This window comes from Aotus nancymaae, unplaced genomic scaffold (genome assembly GCF_030222135.1).
Source record: "Aotus nancymaae isolate 86718 unplaced genomic scaffold, 86718_ANA_hifiasm-v0.15.2.pri h1tg000010l, whole genome shotgun sequence".
In the NCBI taxonomy this organism is placed as follows: Eukaryota; Metazoa; Chordata; class Mammalia; order Primates; family Aotidae; genus Aotus; species Aotus nancymaae.
Window position 1 is genome coordinate 15894621 of NW_026988421.1, and position 25413 is coordinate 15920033.

Sequence of the window (25413 nt, forward strand, 5' to 3'; positions counted from 1 at the left end):
ATGAGTGAATTGATGGAGCCGAAAAACACAACACGAGAACTTCGCGAAGCATGTACAAGTTTCAACAGCAGAATTGACCAAGCAGAAGAAAGGATATCAGAAGTTGAAGATCAACTCAATGAAATAAAACGAGAAGGGAAGATTAGAGAAAATAAGGTAAAAAGGAATGAACAGAGTCAACAAGAAATATGGGACTATGTGAAAAGACCTAATCTACGTTTGATAGGTGTACCTGAATGTGACGAAGAGAATGCATCCAAGCTGGAAAATAGTCTTCAGGATATTATCCAGGAAAACTTCCCCAACCTAGCAAGGCAGACCAATATTCAAGTCCAGGAAATACAGAGAACACCACAAAGATATTCCTCTAGAAGAGCAACCCCAAGGCACATAATCATCAGATTCACCAGGGTTGAAATGAAGGAGAAAATACTAAGGGCAGCCAGAGAGAAAGGTCGGGTTACCCACAAAGGGAAACCCGTCAGACTCACAGCAGATCTCTCAGCAGAAACCCTACAGGCCAGAAGAGAGTGGGGGCCGATATTCAACATCCTTAAAGAAAAGAACTTTCAACCCAGAATTTCATATCCAGCCAAACTAAGCTTCATAAGTGAAGGGAAAATAAAATCCTTTGTGAACAAGCAAGAACTCACAGATTTCATCACCACCAGACCAGCTCTACAAGAGCTCCTGAAAGAGACACTACACATAGAAAAAAACAACCAGCACCAGCCACTCCAAAAATGCACGAAATGGTAAAGAGCAGCAACACAATGAAGAATCTGCATCAACCAATGGGCAAAACAGCCAGCTAGCATCAAAATGACAGGACTAAACTCACACATAACAATATTAACCCTAAATGTAAATGGACTAAATGCCCCAATCAAAAGACACAGACTGGCAAATTGGATAAAAAGCCAAAACCCATCAGTGTGCTGTATCCAGGAAACCCACCTCACATGCAAGGATACACAAAGGCTCAAAATAAAGGGATGGAGGAAGATTTACCAAGCAAATGGAGAACAAAAAAAAGCAGGAGTTGCAATTCTCATCTCTGATAAAATAGACTTTAAAGCAACAAAGATCAAAAGAGACAAAGAAGGACATTACATAATGGTAAAAGGATCAATGCAACAAGAAGAGCTAACGATCCTAAATATATATGCACCTAATACAGGAGCACCCAGATACATAAGGCAAGTTCTTAAAGACTTACAAAGAGACATAGACTCCCACACATTAATAGTGGGAGACTTCAACACACCATTGTCAATATTAGACAGATCAACGAGACAGAAAATTAATAAGGATATCCAGGACTTGAACTCAGACCTGGAACAAGCAAACCTAATAGACATTTACAGAACTCTCCACCCCAAATCCACAGAATATACATTCTTCTCAGCACCACATCACACCTACTTTAAAATTGACCACATAATTGGAAGTAAATCACTCCTCAGCAAATGCAAAAGAACGGAAACCATAACAAACAGTCTCTCAGACCACAGTGCAATCAAGTTAGAACTCAGAATTCAGAAGCCAACCCAGAACCGCACAGCCTCATGGAAATTGAACAACTTTCTCCTGAATGTTGACTGGATAAACAATGAAATGAAGGCAGAAATAAAGATATTCTTCGAAACCAACGAGAACGAAGACACCACATACCAGAATCTCTGGGACACATTTAAAGCAGTCTCTAGAGGAAAATATATAGCAATAAGTGCCCACATGAGAAGAAAGGAGAGAACTAAAATTGACACCCTATCATCAAAATTGAAAGAGCTAGAGGAGCAAGATCAAAAAAACTCAAAACCTAGCAGAAGACAAGAAATAACTAAGATCAAAGCAGAATTGAAGGAGATAGAGACAAGAAAAACCCTACAAAAAATCAATAAATCCAGGAGCTGGTTTTTTGAAAAGATCAACAAAATAGACAGACCACTAGCCAAACTAATAAAAAAGAAAAGAGAGAATAACCAAATAGATGCAATAAAAAATGATAAAGGGGATATCACCACAGATGCCACAGAAATTCAAACCATCATCAGAGATTATTACAACCAACTCTATGCACATAAATTAGAAAACCTGGAAGAAATGGATAAATTCCTGGACAGTAGTCTCCTCCCATGCCTAAACCAGGAAGAAGTCGAAACCCTGAATAGACCAATAACAAGGTCTGAAGTCGAGGCAGCAATTAAGAGCCTACCACCCAAAAAAAGCCCAGGCCCAGATGGTTTCACAGCCGAATTCTACCAGACATACAAAGAGGAACTGGTACCATTCCTTCTGAAACTATTCCAAATAATCCAAAAAGAGGGAATCCTTCCCAAATCATTTTATGAGACCAACATCATCCTAATACCAAAACCCGGCAGAGACTCAACAAGAAAAGAAAACTACAGGCCAATATCCATGATGAACATAGATGCAAAAATCTTCAATAAAATACTGGCAAGCCGATTACAACAGCACATCAAAAAGCTTATCCACCATGATCAAGTAGGATTCATCCCGGGGATGCAAGGCTGGTTCAATATACGCAAGTCTATAAATGTAATTCACCACATAAACAGAACCAAAAACAAAAACCACATGATTATCTCAATTGATGCAGAGAAGGCCTTCGACAAAATTCAACAGCCCTTTATGCTAAAAACTCTCAATAAACTAGGTATCGATGGAACGTATCTCAAAATAATAAAAGCTATTTATGACAAACCGACAGCCAATATCATACTGAATGGGCAAAAACTGGAAGCATTCCCTTGGAAATCTGGCACTAGACAAGGATGCCCTCTCTCACCACTCCTATTCAATATAGTACTGGAAGTTCTAGCCAGAGCAATCAGACAAGAAAAAGAAATAAAGGGTATTCAATTAGGAAAGGAGGAAGTCAAATTGTCTCTATTTGCAGATGACATGATTGTATATCTAGAAGACCCTATCACCTCAGCCCAAAATCTCCTGAAACTGATAAGCAACTTCAGCAAAGTCTCAGGATACAAAATCAATGTGCAAAAATCACAAGCATTCCTATACACCAATAACAGACTTAAAGAGAGCCAAATCAAGAACGAACTGCCATTCACAATTGCTACAAAGAGAATAAAATACCTAGGAATACAACTAACAAGGAACGTAAAGGACCTCTTCAAGGAGAACTACAAATCACTGCTCAACGAAATAAGAGAGGACACAAACAGATGGAGAAACATTCCATGTTCATGGTTAGGAAGAATCAATATCGTGAAAATGGCCATACTGCCCAAAGTAATTTACAGATTCAATGCTATCCCCATCAAGCTACCAATGACCTTCCTCACAGAACTGGAAAAAACCACCTTAAACTTCATATGGAACCAAAAGAGAGCCCGCATAGCCAAGTCAATTCTAAGCAAAAAGAACAAAGCGGGAGGCATCACACTACCAGACATCAAACTCTACTACAAGGCTACAGTAATCAAAACAGCATGGTACTGGTACCAAAACAGAGATATAGACCAATGGAACAGAACAGAGGCGTCGGAGGCGACACAACATATCTACAACCACCTGATCTTTGACAAACCTGAAAAAAACAATCAATGGGGAAAGGATTCCCTGTTCAATAAGTGGTGTTGGGAAAACTGGCTAGCCATATGCAGAAAGCAGAAACTGGACCCCTTCCTGACACCTTACACTAAAATTGACTCCAGATGGATTAAAGACTTAAACATAAGACATAACACCATAAAAACCCTAGAAGGAAACCTAGGCAAAACCATTCAGGACATAGGCGTAGGCAAGGACTTCATGACCAAAACACCAAAAGCATTGGCAACAAAAGCCAAAATAGACAAATTGGACCTAATCAAACTCCACAGCTTTTGCACGGCAAAAGAAACAGTCAATAGAGTGAATCGGCAACCAACAGAATGGGAAAAAATTTTTGCAGCCTACCCGTCTGACAAAGGGCTGATATCCAGAATTTACAATGAACTAAAAAAGATTTACAAGAAAAAAACAAACAAGCCCATTCAAAAATGGGTGAAGGATATGAACAGATCCTTTACAAAAGAAGACATACATGAGGCCAACAAACATATGAAAAAATGCTCATCATCACTGGTCATTAGAGAAATGCAAATCAAAACTACATTGAGATACCATCTCACGCCAGTTAGAATGGTGATCATTAAAAAATCTGGAGAAAACAGATGCTGGAGAGGATGTGGAGAAATAGGAACACTTTTACACTGTTGGTGGGAGTGTAAATTAGTTCAACCACTGTGGAAAACAGTGTGGCGATTCCTCAAGGACCTAGAAATAGAAATTCCATTTGACCCAGCAATCCCATTACTGGGCATATATCCAAAGGATTATAAATCATTCTACTATAAGGACACATGCATACGAATGTTCATTGCAGCACAGTTTACAATAGCAAAGACCTGGAACCAGCCCAAATGCCCATCGATGATAGACTGGACAGGAAAAATGTGGCACATATACACCATGGAATATTATGCAGCCATTAAAAAGGAGGAGTTCACATCCTTCGTAGGGACATGGATGAACCTGGAAAACATCATTCTCAGCAAACTGACACAAGAACACAAAATCAAACACCACATGTTCTCACTCATAGGCGGGTGTTGAACAAGGAGAACACATGGACACAGGGAGGGGAGCACTATACACGGGGGTCTGTTGGGGGGGAGGGGGGATAGTGGGGGGGGTGGGGAGTTGGGGAGGGATAGCATGGGGAGAAATGCCAGATATAGGTGAAGGGGAGGGAGGCAGCAAATCATACTGCCACTTGTGCACCTGTGCAACAACCTTGCATGTTATTCACATGTACCCCAAAACCTAAAATGCAATTAAAAAAAAAAAAAAAAAAAAAAAAAGATGGACTAGTCTGTCTCCTTTGTTGTAACAATGAAGAAACTGAGACCCAAACAGATTAAGTGATTCACCTAGGATCAAAAAGTTGACTAATGGTAAAGACAGAAATAAAGTTAATAGCATTTTAAGGGTTATGGATAAGAAGAACAAAATAATTCCTGAACTTCAACCTTCCGACTATATCACTGTTTATAGCAGCAATCTGAAGATATTCCTGTTCATAAAGAGAATTTAACTCACACATTAACAAATGAAGGCACTGCTGATTCAACTGCCTTAACAAATGTGCTTAATAAATAGTATTTAATGAATAATTAGGACAAATCAGAGCTTTGCCCATACATACCTTAGAGAAAGAAACTGTTTCAAGACAATCCCTCTATTTAACTACAAGGCCATTATACTCATTTCAGTGCATAAACCTCATATCTATTCTCTTTTCCTCCATCTAAATGTTTCAGCACTTTAGAGTGCTTTTGAATCACATCTTTTTTATTACATACCTCATGGTATAAGGTAAATTACTTACTTTCTTTGAAACAGAACAACTGACCATCTAGTTGAACCTCAAAATGCTCACTGTAAATATGATAAAAATTTCAATCTGGTCAGGGGGCATAAAATGTACTGATGAGCTGATAAAAAACACTCATATTTAATACAGTAAATCACTTCTGATGATGAGTCCATGGCTTGTTTTAATTCAACTATTTAAGAAAAAAAGACCTAGTCAGTACAGGTAGAAAAAAGTGTGTTCAGCCCTTATTCACATTTCAAAACTCTGAATTCACAGAGAGTAAATTTCTGTGATGTAAAAGTCCTGGATTTTAGGACTATAAATAATTGTATGACTTTTAATAACTTTTAAGGCAATATTTTTCAGAAATACAAAAAACTTAAAAGTGTCAAAATGAAGTGATCTGGTATATTTCAGGTTGAAACAGTTTTAGGATTTTTAAAATCTTTTATCTTTTTCTTACAAGTAAAACAACTTTATTATGTCATGAAGGTTAGACCTAGAAAAATATAAGACACAGAAATTTTTTAATATTTTGATTAAAATGAAAAAAGCCCTGAGTTGGTATTTAAATACCAGACTATCGGAAGAAAGCTAATTTGTTTTATGAACAAGTCTTGAACTTTTCAGAGTATCTCAATCAGTTTCAGCTGCTTATGAGAGTTAATAAGATTTTAAAGTTCCAATAAATTTTAAACTTTTCATACTTATTAATCTGACAATAATAAAAGGGGGAAGAAATATTGAATGAGCAAACTTAATTAGCAAAAATTAAAACTAAAAGGACAACAAACCATGAAAAATTCTTCTATCAAGTATTTACGACATAAATAACTCATGCAAATATGTATAGAAACCATTAAGACATTTATTTATATAAATGAACAAAGTACACAGACAAATCAGAGAAAAGTGAATCAGAGATCTTTGATTTTTCTCCTATCTTTACTAAATTAGCAACCACATATAAAACCCCTAACTCAAATGGTAACACTGTAAAATGTTACAACTCTTTGGGAAAGCAGTAAGGCAAACATAAGTTATAAAGTTCTTCATGTTATTTCACTTAATAATCCCCCTTCCCAGGAATTTATCCTAATAAGATTAAAAACTACTTAAGTATTCAGCAATAAAGAAATGGTTTAAATAAAAGTATGAAGCCATATAATTAAATAACCATTATCACAACTAAATACATATAGATAATATCAAATGAAAAAGTTAAAAGTATATGTGACTTAAGACTATGTGAACAACAAAAAGGAAAATATAATATAAAAATTAAAATTCTAAAGTTACTGCATTAAGAGATAATGATATTTTTCCCATTTGGCAAAATCTCCTTCAATGTTTTAAATATAAAAGAAAAATGTTGGCTATCGTTTTTTAAAATTTGTCAACAATCTCTACTCCTCTATTAGCAAACCCTGTGTGTCAATTTTTAGGTTGAAAAATACAGCAGAAATCCCTCCTATGTATTTTAAAACCTAAGTATTTTTCTATTTAGACTTTAACTTGCAATGAAGAGGACATATCGTAACCTGTGCCATTCCAACAGGCGGGTGTAGCCACTGCCACCTTTGATTGACACACACTATGGGCACTAGATATGAACAAGTTAAACTGTAAATTTTCATTTTATAACTCTGTGTGTTTGGCATTTTATGTTAATGCATCATGGTATTCATATTCTTTTTCTTTACAATTTTGTCTCATACTAAGAATTAGTTTTAATGTTTTCATTTAAAATACGTTGCCAATATGTTGAAAATGCTGTAATGATGCATATAATTTTTTATACTGAGTTTAAAGTGGGTTAAGCAAAATAAAAAGTTAGTGCAGAGCAGGAAAACACCTTTAAAAAGAAAGGCAAAGCATAAAAATCTAAAAACTTGTATTTTATGACATTTCTCATGAGTCCCTTTTGAAACTGTATTTGAGTAAAGGAAGAGGGATTTGAATGTTTCTAAAGACTGGCTGCATTCTGTATTCAACTATGTTATTGCTTTCCCATAACAAAAATATGAAGCATTCATTATATATGAAGTTTACTATTTTATAATGTGGCTACATTTAAAAATTATGGTAAAGAGGGATAGGGAACTTTCAGAAAGCTATCTAAACGAAAATATTTGAGAAGAACTGTTTTTAAATATTTAGAGCAGAAGAGATTAGCTGGAAATGCAGGGCAGCTATCGCAGCATCTATAAATATCTCTTGAAAGAGCAAACTAAAGAAACAATGTCACGGGGATAATGCTCTATAAAGAGACATAAATAAATGCTAAAGCATAAAGAAAAGTTTTTAGTTGAAGACACATTCTTTAAATTTTAAGAATTGTTATTTAATAACTTGGTACAAAGTGCTTGACCATGTTGAAATTAACATGAAAATATCTCATAGCTGCCAAAATATAAAACTATAGGAGCTGTCTTCTGCTCTAAAGGTAGGAAGGTGACTTTAATTATTAGTCTTCTATTTACATCCTGTTAGCGGTAGCAGCAATAATTTGGTTCATTTACAAATATTATAAAAGTTTATTCGTTTCCAAGATCTAAACAAACACAGGTATTACTAGATGAGAGGCATTTTATCAAAGAAATATTTTTAATAATAATAAACTCTCCAAAACACAAGAAAAAAGTCAATAATGATCATTTCAAACAAAGTAAAGAATTTCAATAAAATGAAGCCACCAGGAAGCCTAAACAAAGTAAAAATAACACTAAATTATGTTCATTTTTGTTAAACTAAAGAAACATGGAACTCACACATTATTTCTTTGATTAGGAAATTTGTTCAACTTTTTCACAAGACTGAAGACAGATCAAATTCAGAAAGTTAATTTTCTTGAATCCAATCACATTCATATTTTCATGATATAAAAAATCCTAAAAGAACATTCCACAACACAGCAAACAACTGAACAACTGCGAGGCCATTTATAAGGCATAGCAAATAAATTACATGCTATTGAAACTGTAAATGATAGACATTTTTCTTCATGCAAAAAAAAAGTTAGGAATACTGTTTGTCTTCTGAATGTAGCTTGTCATTCTGCATCTGCACAAAGGGATTCAAATGTCAACTAGAAAATGATGATATTCCCAGGCCAATCTCAACACATCTTAATTACATCATCTTCTCCCTTTGGCTCATTTAGAGTTATATATTCACAGCTCAAAACCTGTTCATTAGACTTCTCAGGTTTTGATTTTTTAAGTGCCAACTCTGCTGGGAAAAGAGATGAGCAATGCTCAAGAGACTGTGCAATGTCATCAATTGTCCATTTATCTTCAGGAAGGGCATGCTCTTCTAGCGTAAATGGCCCCTGTTTGGTTCGGGTCAGCTCTAGCACATTGGCACAGGAAGACAGTTCTATAGCAACAAAAGGTGGGAAAAAAAATCCAGAAGATAAATGATTCAATATTTCATAGTGTATAATTGTTCAAATGACCGAACTCGATTCAAATATCTCAAAACCACCCAAAAGTAAAATAATCCAATATAAGAACCAAGAGCCTTGAGATAAAGACATGATTAAGTAGCAAAATAATATATAATAATTCACCTTATAATCTGCTGTAAAATCAACAAAGAACTTGCATACATTTTTGTTATTTAACTCAGGAAGCAACCCTATGGAGTAAAGATTACCCTCATTTTACAGATGAGATCATATGACCTGCCCAGTGTGACAACTGCCAGTAAATGGCAGAGCCAGAACCAAAACCTTCTGGCTATTTGTAAGACTATGCCTTCCAGTTTTAAAAAAATTTGAAAATAACTTTTACAAGGTTAAATCTTTCTTTTTTTCTTCTGATCCCTAGTTTGAGTTAAAATATTTTGTACTTGCAAAGATGTCGGCCCTACATTCATTTTTCCTGTCTTCATTTTCTGTTCTCTCTTTCTCTTCTTTCCCATTACAAGCATTTCACTGCAGCTGCTGAGGCTGATAATTGCATGCCAGAAACCAACAATGCTTTTAAAGCTGAAGGCAGCAAGAGTTCAGTTCCTAAGGCCAGTACTCAGAAATAAGAAAAATGGAAAATTCCCTCTTCCCACAGAAAATGAGTATTACTCTCTAAATGATAATTCATAATTCATTTTTATGCTTACCTTTTCCAATGTCACTGACCAAGCTTCTGATATAAAAACCTCCTCCACATTCAACATCTGGAATGTTAACAGTGACATGGTAAATTGCTAACCTCCTATGAAATCCACTTTACATAGAAATGATGCCCGTAAACAAATGTAAAAATGCACTATGCAAACAATCGAGCGATAAAATATTTATGCACTAAAACATAAATTATTCATCCAGTAGCATATGTGTTTGTGAGATTGAAAAGTCAGAGTGTGGAGAAAGCAAACAGCAGAAACTCATGAACACATTTTAAATTAACTGGCAAGTCATACCACTTTAATACTTCAGCCTTGTTCATTTAATAGGTTTTAAATAGTTAGAAATCTCAGCTTTGCTATCATGAGCTGTAGATTTTTTTAAAAAAATTCAGATTTGTATGCCTTGTTCATTTAATAGTTTGTAAATGGTTAGAAATGTAGTTTTGCCACCATGAGCTGTAGATTTTTAAAATATTTTCTGATTTATACATTCAACCAAAAACCAACCAACCAACCAAAAACCCCTTTTCACAGTAACAAGAATTATGTTTGGGGTACTGTACTACACACGAAGAACTCAGCATATTTAAATGTTCTTTTGGAAATACACCTGAAATAATCACAAAACAACTTAAAATTACACAATGTCCCAGAACTGAATGTAAATCTAAATATCTTCTTAACACAATCTAACACAAGCTTATTGGTTAAGAACAGGACTTTGCATTATTTTTATTCATCAGCAAGACTTCCTGAAAACAGCTGCCATTATTTCCACACAAAAGGACTATATTCTAGCTGCTTCTAGTCTTACTGGTACAAATAAAGCCATTTGGGGGAATTAATCAAAACTCACCACCTGGGAATTTTAATAACCACCCTCCCCTCCCCCGCTTTCTTTAGTCAGCTCATGGTTGGGGGCCACTGCTGAGATTGAAAGTGGGCACTGGGAGGAAATGCAGGTGTGCCAGCATTCTTGCATTATATTTGACATGGGTGAAAAAATATCTCTTTTGGCCTGTTATTGCTCTCCCTAGTCAACAGTCAATAAAATAGTTCCGACTTCAATACAATCTGAAAAATCTGAATTTTTCTTGCTTTCAAAGAGAGTATCTACTCTGCCAAACCAGCTGCTTCATTTTCATGGAATGGAGCACAACATTTTTAAGTGTGTTTTTTTCATTATCTGTCAAATATTTTAGAAGCAGGAACCTGAAGAAACAAAGTGACTTTTTTTTCCTAATGGTACAAAACCATATCCTGCAGAAACATAACACAGATAAAACAATAATGCCAATAGAAAAAAGCAGTAAGTTTAGGTTAAAAGGTTTTGGGACATTATTTCTAAAATGAATCCTATTCAGTATGCACCATGAAATTAAGGGTAGGCTCAATTTAAGGGAGTCTGAGGATTAAGAACCACAGCTTTGGATTCTTCATAGCTTTCATATGTTTACAACTTTCTGCAGCCAGATCATAAAGTTTCCAAACAACAGAAACGAACTTTATAGTCTTTACATTTATTTCAAATATGTATTAGAAATTAAAATTCATAACTTGAACTAAAAATGTGACCATGCCTTACCCATATTTTTCCATATTTTCAGGATCTTTAATAGTAACTTAAAGGTGGTGAAGAAGGGGGTGAGGGGTTTCTTGTCCAAAAACTAAAAATGCTTTGTTTTCAATTGACAAATTAATGCCAATTATAAAACTGAATGTATCGAGTACTAATCAAAATGGGAGGAAAAGCATCCAAAAGGTAATAAAAATCTAAAATTTAAGAAGTATATACTCCTTACCTACACTTCTCTATAAAGACCTAAAGTATGTTACTTTCAACTTTATAGTAAGATAACATAATACAATACCTGAAAAACTCAGCCTAGTTAGAAAGGCATTTCTGAACCTTCACATAGCTACAGGTATCTCATTAAATGTGTTACCAAAAAAAAGGTATAAAGAAATCCTAACTTTCCTTAAATTCAATTTTTAAAAAATCTCCAACATCCTACAGATCTATTAAAATGACACAAAAGTAGCCAAATACAAATTAAAAGTACATGTAACTACAAATGATTTCAAATTTCTCTATCTTACCTAATGTGAAAAATGGTGGCTGGAATTTCTGAAGGGAGATACTGTATACGGTCACTGGCCTGGCAGGTTTTGCTTCTACGACTTCACCTCTTTTCATCAAAGTTGAAAGTCTCTGCCCATCTTTCTTTAATGCAGAATAGCTTGTGAGATGGGAGAAAGGGAAGGAAAGGAGAGCAAGAATTGAGAGGGGTTTGGAAAGATTGTGAGATGATAATTCCAGATTCTGGCATGGAAAGGAAGGATGACTGGCAGTGCTTTACAGTGAGAATCTTTCTAAAAAATGAATGAGTTTTTAATTCTAATCTACTCCACAATGCTGTCATGGAGAGAGTTTCTAAATATTTCTAAGGCTGATATAACCTCATTCTGCCAAACAGTGTTGCCAATTTTGTTCTTTAACCACCTTTCTGGAGATGGTCTATTCATGTCTTCTCCCTAGTAGTCCTCATTCTGTGTTAAAGGCACAAGGAATTTAATAGACTCTGGTCATAATAATCTCAGCTATATTTCCTTTAAACAATCTCTACTATAATATTCATTTTTATATGTTACCAAAATATTTCTAAGAAGCTAATAAGCAAATAATCTACTAAGTGTATCTTAGCTTTTTGTGATAAAATTTTACTGGAAAACAAAATCCTTAGAATAATCACAGAAAATATTAAAACAATTGTTACAAGCAAATATAAATAAAATTTATTTTAACAACAATCCAAAATAATGTTTATGTAGATCTTGCTAAAATTTTTAAATTTTTACATTTGAGGCAAAATCATGAAAAGGTATCTCTTCAGAGATATTTCAATGTTCCTGAAAAAACCTAAGATTTTAAATACAAAATAAATACTAAATTCTAAAAGAAGTCAGAAACTTATCCCGACATATCCTATAATCAATTCAGCCATTTTTAAAAACAGGCAATTTGCTTGAAACGGTAATGTGCAGGAAAATATGGCTACAGGGTGTTATGATCTGAATGCCAAACCTCAAAATTTATATGCTGAAATCCTAATGCCCAAGGTGATGATATGAGAAGGTGGGGGCTTCTGGGAGGTAATTAGGCCGAAGGGCACAGTCCTCATGAAAGAAATTAGTGCGCTTATAAAAGAGGCTCCGGAGAGCTGCCTTGTCCCTTCTACCATAGGAGGACAGGGTAAGAAGGTGCCATATGTGAAAAAGCAGCCCCCTCAGACACTGAGTCTACTGCACTGTGATCTTGGACTTCCCAGCCTCCAGAACTGTGAGAAATAAATTTCTGTTGTTTATAAGCTACCCAGTTTGATATTTTGTTACTGGAGCCCAAACAAACTAAGACAAGCAGTAAAGCAATATACTTATATTTTTAATAAGTTATAACTCTCACTGGTTTCGCTGGTTGCAGAGAATAGTGAAGGCAAAGATTCTGCCCAATAGGAATGGTCCTAGCACCTGATAGGCAGTGCACATTAGGACTCTGACTTCCCTCCCAGACTGCACTGGTCCCTTCACAACAGTTCTAGGAAAAGGGACATCTCTGGGCTCCAGAACTGCCCTGATGTCTGTTGACAGAATCAGAAAAGCCAATAAACACTGTAATAGCACAGATGCCAGGCTGTGGCCACACCCAGAAACAAAGGAGACCACATTCCACTGCCTCTTAGAGAAAGTCAAAAGCTCCACATCCTGTCTCACCTTTACTTGAACATTTGCCACACCACATTTAAAACCTGCCTTGCCATATGGCAAGAGGAAGCCCATGTATTTTAATTACCACTGGAAAAGAATAGTAAACATTTATCCAAATTTACTAATTGAACTTACAGCGGGGGCACTTGCATTATATTCCCAGTAAATTTCTGTAGAATGCCTTCAATATCTTCTTGTGTTATTTTATCTGTCAAAAATCAACAAAAAAGACACTAAAACAACCACAGAAGTACACGTACTAACTTCACAGCACCAACAGCTCTGAAAATTCATTTAAAAATTTTTCCAACAAAGCATGTACTACAGTATATGTTCTATAGCCCAAATTCTACCTTGTAAAAGAATAAAATATACATTAATGAGATAAAAGAGGGAGAAAGTCTTATATTCTTCATTAAAACAATTTCCTTTGCTTCCATTTTTTTTCCCAATAAAAATAAAGCAATCATCCTATATATATTCAGTTGGTTCTGACTATGGCCTTAAGAAGATCTGAGGAAAATCCCCCATTAGCTATAGAAATGATCCTGTCGTAATCAATAATGATCAGAATACAGGCAGCAAAATAATCCCTGTAAGTTCTTTTCTAAGTTTGTCTAGAAACCAAATGTTGTAAATAACTTAATGTAGTACTCAACATTATGAAGTATTATCTACATATTAAGTTTTACCCGATAAGATTTCAAATCTGTTTTATGGCATAAATTTTATACATTCAACATTCAACTCTGCCAAGTAAAACTGCATTTATCTATCCCCCTCCCCGCTCCCCTTTCTCTGTTGTTGGAATTTCTCTCGTTTTTCATGAACACTCCCAGTCAGTCTCAAAAATAAGCCAGTGCAAAAAAAAAAAAAAAAAACCACACACATAAGCAAGGATTTTAGCATGCTTACTAAACAAGCATTTTTTAAAACAATGATTTTTGAAAATATGAAGACATATATATAAAGCTTTTACTATCTGTTACTTAGTCATGTTTTCAGCTTTTGTTTGGTACTGCTTTAAACAAAATGATGCAATATTAAAGTAGAGTTCTAGCATGTCCCCCGAGCAAGGATGACATGCAAATTAGTAAAGTGTTCCATATTTCATTTTTATTTATCTATTTACTTATTTTTTGAGATAGGTCTCGATCTGTTGCCCAGGCTGGAGTGCAGTGGTGCAATCTCAGCTCACTGCAACCTCTGCCTCCTGGGTTCAAGTGATTCTCATGCCTCAGCCTCCCAAGTAACTGGGATTACAGGCGTGCACCAACACACCCAGCTACTTTTTGTATTTTTTAGGAGACTGGGTTTCACCATGTTGGCCAGGCTGGTCTCCAACTCCTGATTTCAGGTGGTCCTCCTGCCTCAGCCTCCCAAAGTGCTGGATTACAGGCATGAGCCACCACACTCGACCGTGTTCAATATTAAAAAAAAAAAAAGACAAAAAGTTCAGTTCTATAATTTTAAAAACTGAAACCTATGATACACTGAAATTTAGAATTTTCATACTCAAAGATGTCTTCATACATATTTCCTATTTAGTAATAAACTTAATCACAGAAATATTATATAATCTGTTTAGCTCACAGTCAATGGAAAGAAATTTCAGTGCTTTTTCTATTTTGTAGAAAATTTATCTAAACTTTTTATTCTTGTATATGCATATTAAATTTAATTTTATTTGAACAATATTAAATAAAAACTAGTATGCTTTGAATTACTGTTCCAATACCAGAATTAAAAGTCAGCATGGAATACTATGTCCAGATTTAATATCAACCCAGCAAGACAGTTTTAACCTCAGTATGACCTTGATCCTTAAAAGCTAACCACAAACAAAAGACCAGAATCTACTAGACTCAGATAGATACAGAAGAGCTACAAAACTCAAAAGAATTTCTCTAGCACCTAGCAGCTCCAAAAAGGCAGACCTCAGATGGCTGATATGTTCTTACTGTTTCTCAGATTATCTGATGATACAGATGAGGATTTTTCTATGAAAAAATTTTAGTCTATAGCAACATTAAGACATTATTATCAGTGGTACCTTAGTTATACAAATGTAAGATTTCCAGATCTAGACAGCCAATGCTGTCACCAGGCTGGCACTTGCTGAAAGAAATACCACTGTTGATAAAATTGCAATGTTCACAACTTAGCTACACATTTTTAAAACAAGGCAAACAGCTTTCTATTTCTACTAAGCTGTTTTCTTTACTGACATTCCTGCAAATGTGTACTCCTTTGTGCTGTTTTGGTGGCCCTCTTTTGCTGATATCACCACACACAAGAAGACAAGATGTGTTCTTTCTTTTCCACTTTTGCCATATTGTCTCTTTCTCTGACTGAACATGTCAAGCATTTATGGTTTGTGCTGTTCACTGTGTAATTAATTATACGCAATTTTAACTATTATCTTTCTACACATATTCTCTCTTCTTTCTACATATTCTATTTCTACACACACACACATAGGTATTATCTTAACAATGAAATTCTAAGCTTCTCAAAGGCAAAGATAATTTTTCTTATATAACTTACCCTATTAAAATGGCACTCAAGACATCTGCTGAATTTAATTTGCTGAAGAATAATAGAATCTCACGGCTGAAGGGCATTTAAAAGTCACCTAGGCCAATCATCCATCTGATGTTTGAATCACTAGGCAGCCTACATAGCAAGTTGTCTTATAATAAAATCTAAGCTTGTGGTACATGAGTATGTAGTACAAACTGGCTATATCTAAAACATGATATAAGTCCAATCAAAATAATAATTGTTCTTATGACATAAGTATAAAGACTCTACTTCCAAAGTATTTAAGAAGCAACATAGAATAAAATGTCCATAGTAAGTATATCAAGTAACTAGGTAAAATTAATATATTTGATAAAAGAAGTACAAGTGTCACAGGACTTGGGAAATCACTTTTTGTTTAGTAAATTAATAAGCCATCAATACGACAGCATTCATTTGCAATTAACTTTACAAAATTATTTCATAAAATTAATACATACAAGATCATGTTATACATCATTATTTGCCTAAAATTTGACTCTTCCAGTGATCTCACAACATGATAGTTGAGACTTAACTGAACTATGGAGCTAAAAACAATATGATTGAGTTAAAAACCATATTTGACTACAATTGAGTAACTGTCACTGGACAAATCTTGCCACCATAAACAGCTGTTAAACTGTACAAAATATATTAAGCAACTATTTTTAGACAGACAACAGGCATCAAGGACTGTAACCCCTGAGGAAACAGAAACAAAGCAAGCCCCATGATCACTTGTTTTTGTCTGGAGGTGCTTTCTTAACTGTGGGACAGAGAGGAGAACCTCAAAGCACAGTGATCTCACGGAACAGAGATCAGAATCTGGGTAAGTAGTGGCAGCTGGAAATTGAAGAAAATACACAGAGAAAGAAATGTCTATGAAGGCCCCAGAGTTTCTACAAAATTAACTAAAGAAGCACTACCAAAGCTCTTACAAGGGTGGGGGATGTTTTGATTTCAACCACCCCGAATGAAGAAACTTTGTTGAATACAGAGGACGTTTGATAGACATTACAGAAAAGTCATGCTTTAGGAGCAGAGCTAACCTAGACCTGGAAAAGGTCTACGTTAGAGCCATCCTAATAGTAAATCTATACAAAAACAACTAGAACAAACAAGTGAGTTTAGCAAGATTGAAAAACAGAAGATCAATATATAAACATTAACTCCATTTCTATATACTACCAATGAATTATCAGAAATTGAAATTTCAGAATATGAGGTACTTAGAGATTTCATGAACAAAAGATGTAAAGATCTAATATTAAAAACTACAAAAATATGGCTATAAGAAATTGAAAGACCTAAATAAATGAAGAGAGATATCTTGTTTCATGGTTCAGAAGACTCAATATTGTTTAGATGTCAATTCTTCCAAAATTGATCTATAGCTTCAAAACAATCTCAATCAAACTGTCAGTAGATTATGTGTGAGTGTGTGTGTGTATAGAAACTGACAAGCTGATTCAAAAATTCATATGGAAATGCAAAGGACCAAGAATAGCAAAAGCAACTTTGAAAAAGAACAAGTTGGAGGGCTAACAGTCCCTAATTTCAAGACTTACAAAGCTGCAATAATCAAAACAGTGTGGCACTGGTATAAAAATAAATAGATCAATGGAATAGAATTAAAAGTCTAGAAATAAAAGTACGCAGATATGGACAACGATTTTTTTGAGACAAGTTCAAAGGGAACAAAAGAAAGGATAACTTTTTAAAAAATGGTTACAAAACAATATCCATATACAAAAAAATGACCTCGAATCCATATCTGAAATCATATTAAAAAATTAACTCAAACTGGAGAGAAGGGCATAAAGATACTTTATGATTAATAAACATGTTCACTATTTTCATCATAGCTCTGATTTCATAGGTAAATGGATGTTAATTTTTCAAATCATATATTTTAAATATGTACAGTATTTCTGTATGCCAATTATACTTCTAGAAAGCTGTTTTTAAAAAATAAATAGGGTCTCCAAACTGGATTGCAGTAATGTATTTGGGGTGTTGGGACATCATGGCTGAGCTTGTTCTTGGGTAATTTAGGAAAAGTTATTTGCTGTATATCTAAGTTTGATATCATTTCAAAATAAAAGAAAGGTCATAAGGGACTATTATAAACAACTTTATATCAATATGCTCAAAATTTTAGATGAAATGACAAATTTCTAGGGAAAAAATTATCTACATTGATATAAGCAATAAAAAGTAGCATATCCAGGTCGGGCTCGGTGGCTCACACCTGTAATCCCAGCACTTTGAGAGGCCGAGGCAGGCGGATCACAAGGTCAGGAGACTGAGACCATCCTGGCCAGCAGGGTGAAACTCTGTCTCTACTAAAAATACAAAAATTAGCTGGGTGTGGTGGCACATGCCTGTAATCCCAGCTCAGGAGGCTGAGGCAAGAGAATCACTTGAACCAGGGAGTTGGAGGCTGCAGCAAGCCAAGATGACACCACTGTACTCCAGCCTGTTGATAGAGTGAGACTCTGTCTCAAAAAAAAAAAAAAAAAAAAAAAAAAAATAGCATATCCAATGGCTAGTAAAAAAAAAATCCAACCCATAGTTTAAAACCTTCCTAACAAAGAAAACACAAGAACAGATGTCTATCTGTAAATTCTACCAAACATCAGAAAAAAATGCCAATCTGATAGAAATTCTTCCTGAGAATAGAAAAAATGAGAACACCACCCAACCTATTGTAGGAGGTCAGCTTAACTTTGGTATCAAAACCAGTCCAGAACATTAAGAGAAAAGAAAAATACAGGGTAATCTCACTTAAATACAGATACAAAAATCCTCAACTAAATATTAGCAAAACAAATGCAACAACTGATATAAAGAATAACACATTACAACTAAGTTGAGTTTATTCCAGAAATGTAAAGTTAGTTTAATATGTGAATAATAAGAAAAATCAATAGATGCAGAAAAACATTTGATAAACTTTAATGTCTGCTCATTATTTTAAAAAACTAGAATTCAGTAAATTAGGAATAAAAGACAACTTCTTTACTTTGATAAGAAAGCTATTAAAAACCTATAGAAAAACACTTTATAAGAAATAAGGTAGGAAAAACTTGTTTTTCCAGATATCAATACAGTCTAAAACTACAGCAATTAATACAGTCTGGTGTATGTACAAGTATAAACAAACTGATCAATGGAAAAAAACAGAGTTTTTCTTTAAAACAATAGCCTAAGTGGTGCTTGATGTGTGAGAAAAGAGTGAACACAAGAGTACTGGGAAAGTGCTGAAGCAACTGGACATCCATGCAGGAAGAAAAGATGGACTGCAGAGGGAACATGAAAGGTAAAGCAGTAACAGCTTCTAGAACATAGGAAAATATCTTCATGCTTTTTCAGTCAGAAAAGTTTTCTTAAACAGGACACTAAAAGGACCATCCACAAAGGAGAAGACCTGATAAGCTGAACTAAATTAAAACTAAGAACTTCTGTTTTTCAAAAGACAAGAGAGGAAAAAAGCAAACCACAAAGTAAGAGAAAATATCTGCAACACACATAGCCAAAAGAAGAGGAATATATCCAGAGTATATAAAGAACCTGTGCATCCTCGAATGGAAGGTGCTTAATAAAAAACAAAAACTCATACAAATTTATAAGAAAAAGGCAACTCAATAGGGAAAGAAAAAAACAAAAATATGGGTAAGAGACTTGAACAGACAATACACAAAAGAAGATGGCTAAGAAGCCAAAAAACATGACAAGGTGCTCAATCTCATCAGTAATCAAATTAAAACCACAAGGGAATACCACTACACGCTCGCCAGAACAGCCAAAATTAAAAACACTATTAATAGCTAAGGATGTGGAGCAAGTGGAATGCTTATGCATTGCTAGTGGAAATGCAAAGTTTTCCAAGTAGAATCACTTTGGACAACTGTCTGACAATTTCCAGTACAGTTAAAAGGAACACACACACACATGCATGCGCACGCGTGTGTGTGCGCGCGCGCACACACACACACACACGCACGCAAATATATGACCTATATTCTACCTGGGTATACACCGAAGAGAAATTACACCTTGGTAGAAATATGTCTACCAAAAGGTAGGTATAAAATATACACAGCACTTTATTCATAAAGCCCCAAACTGGGAGAGTATGTGAGTGTGTGTGTAGTACATTCACACAGTGGCATACAACATAGCAATAAAAAAGTCTGAAATACTCATACACGTAACAACATGGATGAATCTCAAAAATATAAGTGGAAGAATTTAGACACAAGAGGACACAAAGTGTTCAATTCTATCCATACTAAAGTCAAAAACATTTAAAACTATGCCTTAGTTTTAAAACCATCTCCATAGCATTGTAAGTTAGAATAGTAGTTATCTTTGCAAAAGGAGGACGGGGTAATGGCAGATAGGGCATAAGTGTGGTTTCTAAAAATCTTCTATTTCTTGACTAAGGGTGATAGCTAGCTATACAAATATTTATTTTGGGAAAATTTTGTTCAGTTTTCTTTACTTGTATAACATTTTATAACGAAAAGTTTAAATACAAACAGCCCTGTAAGAATTTTTATACCCAGCTATACACTAGTCCAATTATAGTATATACCCTATTGGTTTACATCACAATTTGAAACTTAATTCAACTCTTAAGTCTCAGCAGCCAAACCACATACAGTCCAAGAGGAGCCAGTCCCATTAGATACAACATAGCTACATTCATTTGGAAAGACCTTGGTTACATCTGATCTCAGGACTAAGGGGTGGTGGTGTTTAGAATAAAAGATTAGCATGAGATTCCTCTTTTCTTTCTACTTTTCTTGCCTCATGGGAGGGAGAGAAAAACTATTCCCATTACAGGGGCAGTTAGGCTTTCCCAGATGCTTGGTCCACATCTAGCCTGGGAAGCTATGGTCCTAGTGTCCTTAGCTCAGTGGAGAACAGATGAGCACACTGAAGCTGTGTGTCCTCAGAGATATCAGCAATAGTGGCAGAGACTTAATCCCTAGGTGTGGATGAGAAGGCAGCAGCAGAAAGCAGGAAGATGCTTTGCCTTTCCAGGCTTATCTGCAGTCATCTTTTCTGAGAATGCCTCTGCTGCCTCTCTTTTTTTATTCAAACTCTCTATATGTCATTCTATATGCCATACACTACACCAGAAATACACTGAAGATCAAAAGAGACATGGTTTCAACCCCATGGCTTAAGGGATCAACACTCAAACATAAAGCACAATTGTAAATAGTGAAAAAAGCTATTGAGGAATAATAGAGTGTTATGATAGAGAACAAAGGGAAGAACTCTGTTACATGTTTTGATGTTTAACTCTAAGCCAGACTCATTTTCGTATTCTTCTGCGCTAGCTTTCAGCTAGCACTCTGAAATAACAGTTAAAAATAGTTTTTGTCTAGATAGGACAAAATGACTTAAGACTGCAAACTGAGTTACTTTATCCAACATCAGTTGGTCTTGACAGGTCAATTAAAAACTGTGTTTCTAGTTGTTACAATGACACGGTGGGGTGGTGACACCAGCTGCCTTCAATGGGTGAGGCCAGGGATGCCAGATGTCCTGTAACACAGAGGATCATGGAACACAATGAAGAATTGTCCTGTGTACTGCCGGACTTTAGCATGTCTGCCAGATAGTCATAGGTGAAAAGCCTGTTTGTAACTACCTCAGGCTAGAACTTAAGTCCATTTTATATTTATACACAAAGTATTTTTCACCCAGTTTTATATACACTGAATTTTCCAGTCCAGTCATTAATATAACACATTTCTATCAATTTGCATTTGTACTTGCAGCATTCACAGTGATTTATGTGTAAGTATAAACATTTGACTACTTCATTAAGACTTCAGTGTGCTGGCTGGGCGCAGTGGCTCATGCCTGAAATCCTAGCACTCTGGGAGGCCGAGGTGGGCGGACCACCTGAGGTCAGGAGTTTAAGACCAACCTAGTCAACACAGTGAAACCTCGTCTCTACTAAAAATACAAAAATTAGCCGGGCATGGTGGCACATGCCTGTAGTCCCAGCCACTTGGGAGACTGAGGCAGAAGAACCACTTGAACCGGGGAGGGGGACATTACAGTGAGCCAAGATCGCCACTGCACTTCAGCCAAAAGACTTCCGGTGTGCTAATACCTGTGTGTTTTCATATGAATGCACCTACTTTATTATAAATTATTTTTATTTCTTCTTTATATTCCATTTACTGTATCATATTGATTTTTCTAAATGTATAAGTAAATTCAAGTATCTTTGAATTTATTTCTGGATAGTAAAAAAGGCATTATAAAATATTGGTCATAGGTCACAGAAGGTTGAGAATACTGGTCAAAGTTCGCCATTAGACAGTAAGTTCCTTAAGGACACAGGTTAGGTCTTACATTTATCTATGTTTCCCTTGGTACCTGCTATAGCAGCTTCAACCAATAAAAAATATTTTTTTTATTTTAGAAAAATCATACCATTAGCAAAATTATCTGAGCTCTCATTTTCTGGGGCAACAAATACTATTCAATAAACTATAGGAAGCTCTTCTCTTCACAGCCTGAAAAAAATTACAGTTTCTCTATGATTTATTGCATCATTACAATGAGATGATTTAACAAACTGAGCTTTCTTTAAGGTAAGTAAATAAGGTTACAAATTACCTAACACAGCATAGAGAGCTTTTTAAAATTCTAAAATCCTTAAGGATAGAAAGGAGATGTTTAAGTATTTTTGTCACCCTGGTCCCCTTCCAGCATCTTCTACTTAATGAACTACACCATCATGTAACCAATTTTAAAACCCCAAAATCTAGGTCATGGTTGACAACTTCCTCACTATCCTATCCAATCAACCAAAAATCAAGTCTTGCCAATTTTACTTCCTAACCATGGGAAAATTTTCTAATAGGAAAATTCTGTCTCTACCACTGACACCCTGGTCCAAGTTACCATTATCTTTGCTTGTACTACTGTAAGAGCCTATGACTTGTCTATGAGACCTCCAAATTCATTCTCCTCCAATTAATCCTCCTAATCACCCTATGAAGTTGTGATCATTATTGTCATTTTGGAGACGAAAAAAACTGAAAGAGGAGGGAGAGATCCAAGATGGCCAGTTAGGAGGAGCTTGGGATTGCAGGTCCAAGTGAAAGCGCAGAGGGTGAGTGGACGCCGCATTTCCAGACGGATTTTTACTGCCCACAGACCAGGAAATTCACAGGCGGAGGAGCCCCACAGGTCGCCAGTGTGGCTGTTTTGGCCAGTGCGGCTGTTTGGCCTGCCCCCTGGCGCAGCGGTTCCCAGTGCAGAGTGAGCGAGACTGTGTTCCCTCTTAGCCAGCAAGGGGAGCTGAAATGGGGAGCCAGGCCAGGAGATTCCTGGGCAAAAAAGCGCCACGAATCTCAGAGCCACGGTTTCAGCCAGCGCAGCAGCTCCCGGTGCAGAGCAAACGAGACGGTGTCCCCTCTTAGCCAGCAAGGGGAGCTGAAACAGGGAGTCAGGCCAGGAGATTCCCGGGCAAAAAAAGCGCCACGAATCTCAGAGCCGCGGTTTCAGCCGGCGCAGCGGCTCCTGATGCAGAGTAAACAAGACTGTGTCCCCTCTTAGCCAGCAAGGGGAGCTGAAGCAGGGAGCCAGGCCAGGAGAGTCCCAGGCAAAAAAGAGCCACGAATCTCAGAGCCGTGGTTTCAGCCGGCGCAGTGGGTCGCCGCACGGGAAATCACACAGATCCTGGCACCTATTCAACAGGCGACCAGGTCACCTGGTAGAGAACCGACCGTTCAACTAAAAAACAAAAGGCTCTGAGGCAGGGAGCCAGGTGACCAGGCCTGGCAGGTCCCACCCCCACTAAAACAAAAACAAAAACAAAAACAAAAAAAACAGGAATTGGAAACGCTCTGGGTTGAGACTTTCACGGCAAGCACAACTGAACCCGGGATGGTCCAGCTCTGTGGAGGAGGGCGTCTGCCAATATGGAGGCACCCTGCAGTTTCCGAAGCAATTTGCCGTCACCAAGGCAACCAGTCATTACAGAGAGAGTCCGTCACTACAGAGGCGGGCCAACATAGCGGAAGCAGTTCTAACTACACCCATATAAACAGGACTGCAGGGAAGTTCACACAGCAGCTGGGCAGAGCCCACAGCAGCTCAGCAAAGCCTCTGAAGGCTGAGTGTGACTAGGATGCCACCTTGTGGGCAGGGAAAACAGTAGCAGCACAGCGGAAACTCATAAAGCCCTAACTCCGTGGGACAGAACACCTGGGGGAAAAAAAAGGGGGGTTATGAGTTCTGCTGCTGCAGACTTAAAATTACCAAAATCAGAAAGTCAGCAACTATGAAGTCGACATCTGGATAAATCCACAAAGATGGGAAGAAACCAGCGCAAAAAGGATGAAAACACCCAAAACCAGAACACCTCTCCTCCTACAAGGGATCACAACTCCTCACCAGCAAGGGAACAAAACTGGATGGAGAATGAGTGTGATGAAATGACAGAATCAGCTTTCAGAAAGTGGATAATAAGAAACTTCCGTGAGCTAAAAGAACATGTTCTAATCCCATGCAAAGAAACTAGGAACCTTGAAAAAAGACTTGACAAAATGCTAACGAGAATGGACAACTTAGAGAGGAATATGAGTGAATTGACGGAGCTGAAAAACACAACACGAGAACTTCGCAAAGCATGCATATTTGAACAGCTGAATTGACCAAGCAGAAGAAAGGATATCAGAGGTCGAAGATCAACTCAATGAAATAAAATGAGAAGGCAAGATTAGAGAAAACAGGGTAAAAGGGAATGAACAAAGTCAAGAAGAAATATAGGACTATGTGAAAAGACCTAATCTATGTTTGATAGGTGTACCCGAATGTGATGAAGAGAATGCATCCAAGCTGGAAAATAGTCTTCAGGATATTATCCAGGAAAACTTCCCCAACCTAGCAAGGCAGGCCAATATTCAAGTCCAGGAAATACAGAGAACACCACAAAGATAATCCTCTAGAAGAGCAACCCCAAAGCACATAATCGTCAGATTCACCAGGGTTGAAATGAAGGAGAAAATACTAAGGGCAGCCAGAGAGAAAGCTTGGGTTACCCACAAAGGGAAGCCCATCAGACTCACAGCAGATCTCTCAGCCGAAACCCTACAAGCCAGAAGAGAGTGGGGGCTGATATTCAACATCCTTAAAGAAAAGAACTTTCAACTCAGAATTTCATATCCAGCCAAACTAAGCTTCATAAGTGAAGGAAAAATAAAATCCTTTGTGAACAAGCAAGTACTCAGAGATTTCATTACCACCAGACCTGCTTTACAAGAGCTCCTGAAAGAGGCAGTACACATAGAAAAGAACAACCAGTACCAGCCATTCCAAAAACACATGAAATGGTAAAGAGCATCAACACAATGAAGAAGCTGCATCAACCAATGGGCAAAACAGCTGGCTAGCATCAAAATGACAGGATCAAATTCACACATAACAATATTAACCCTAAACGTAAATGGATTAAATGCCCCAATCAAAAGACACAGACTGGAAAATTGGATAAAAAGCCA

The 25413-nt window shown here is 36.4% G+C and overlaps 1 protein-coding gene across 1 annotated transcript in view; it reads right to left on the minus strand.

Moving 5' to 3' along the window:
• Positions 1–6261: 6261 nt before the first annotated feature.
• Positions 6262–25413, minus strand: part of TRUB1 (TruB pseudouridine synthase family member 1) — a 47016-nt gene continuing 27864 nt past the window's right edge. The window contains exons 5-8 of the mRNA XM_012448030.2: positions 13442–13514; positions 11642–11781; positions 9533–9589; positions 6262–8791 (exon numbers count right to left, since the gene is read on the minus strand). Coding sequence (XP_012303453.1) covers positions 8532–8791; positions 9533–9589; positions 11642–11781; positions 13442–13514 — 530 coding nt within the window. The 3' untranslated portion in view covers positions 6262–8531. The remainder of the gene's footprint in view (positions 8792–9532; positions 9590–11641; positions 11782–13441; positions 13515–25413) is intronic.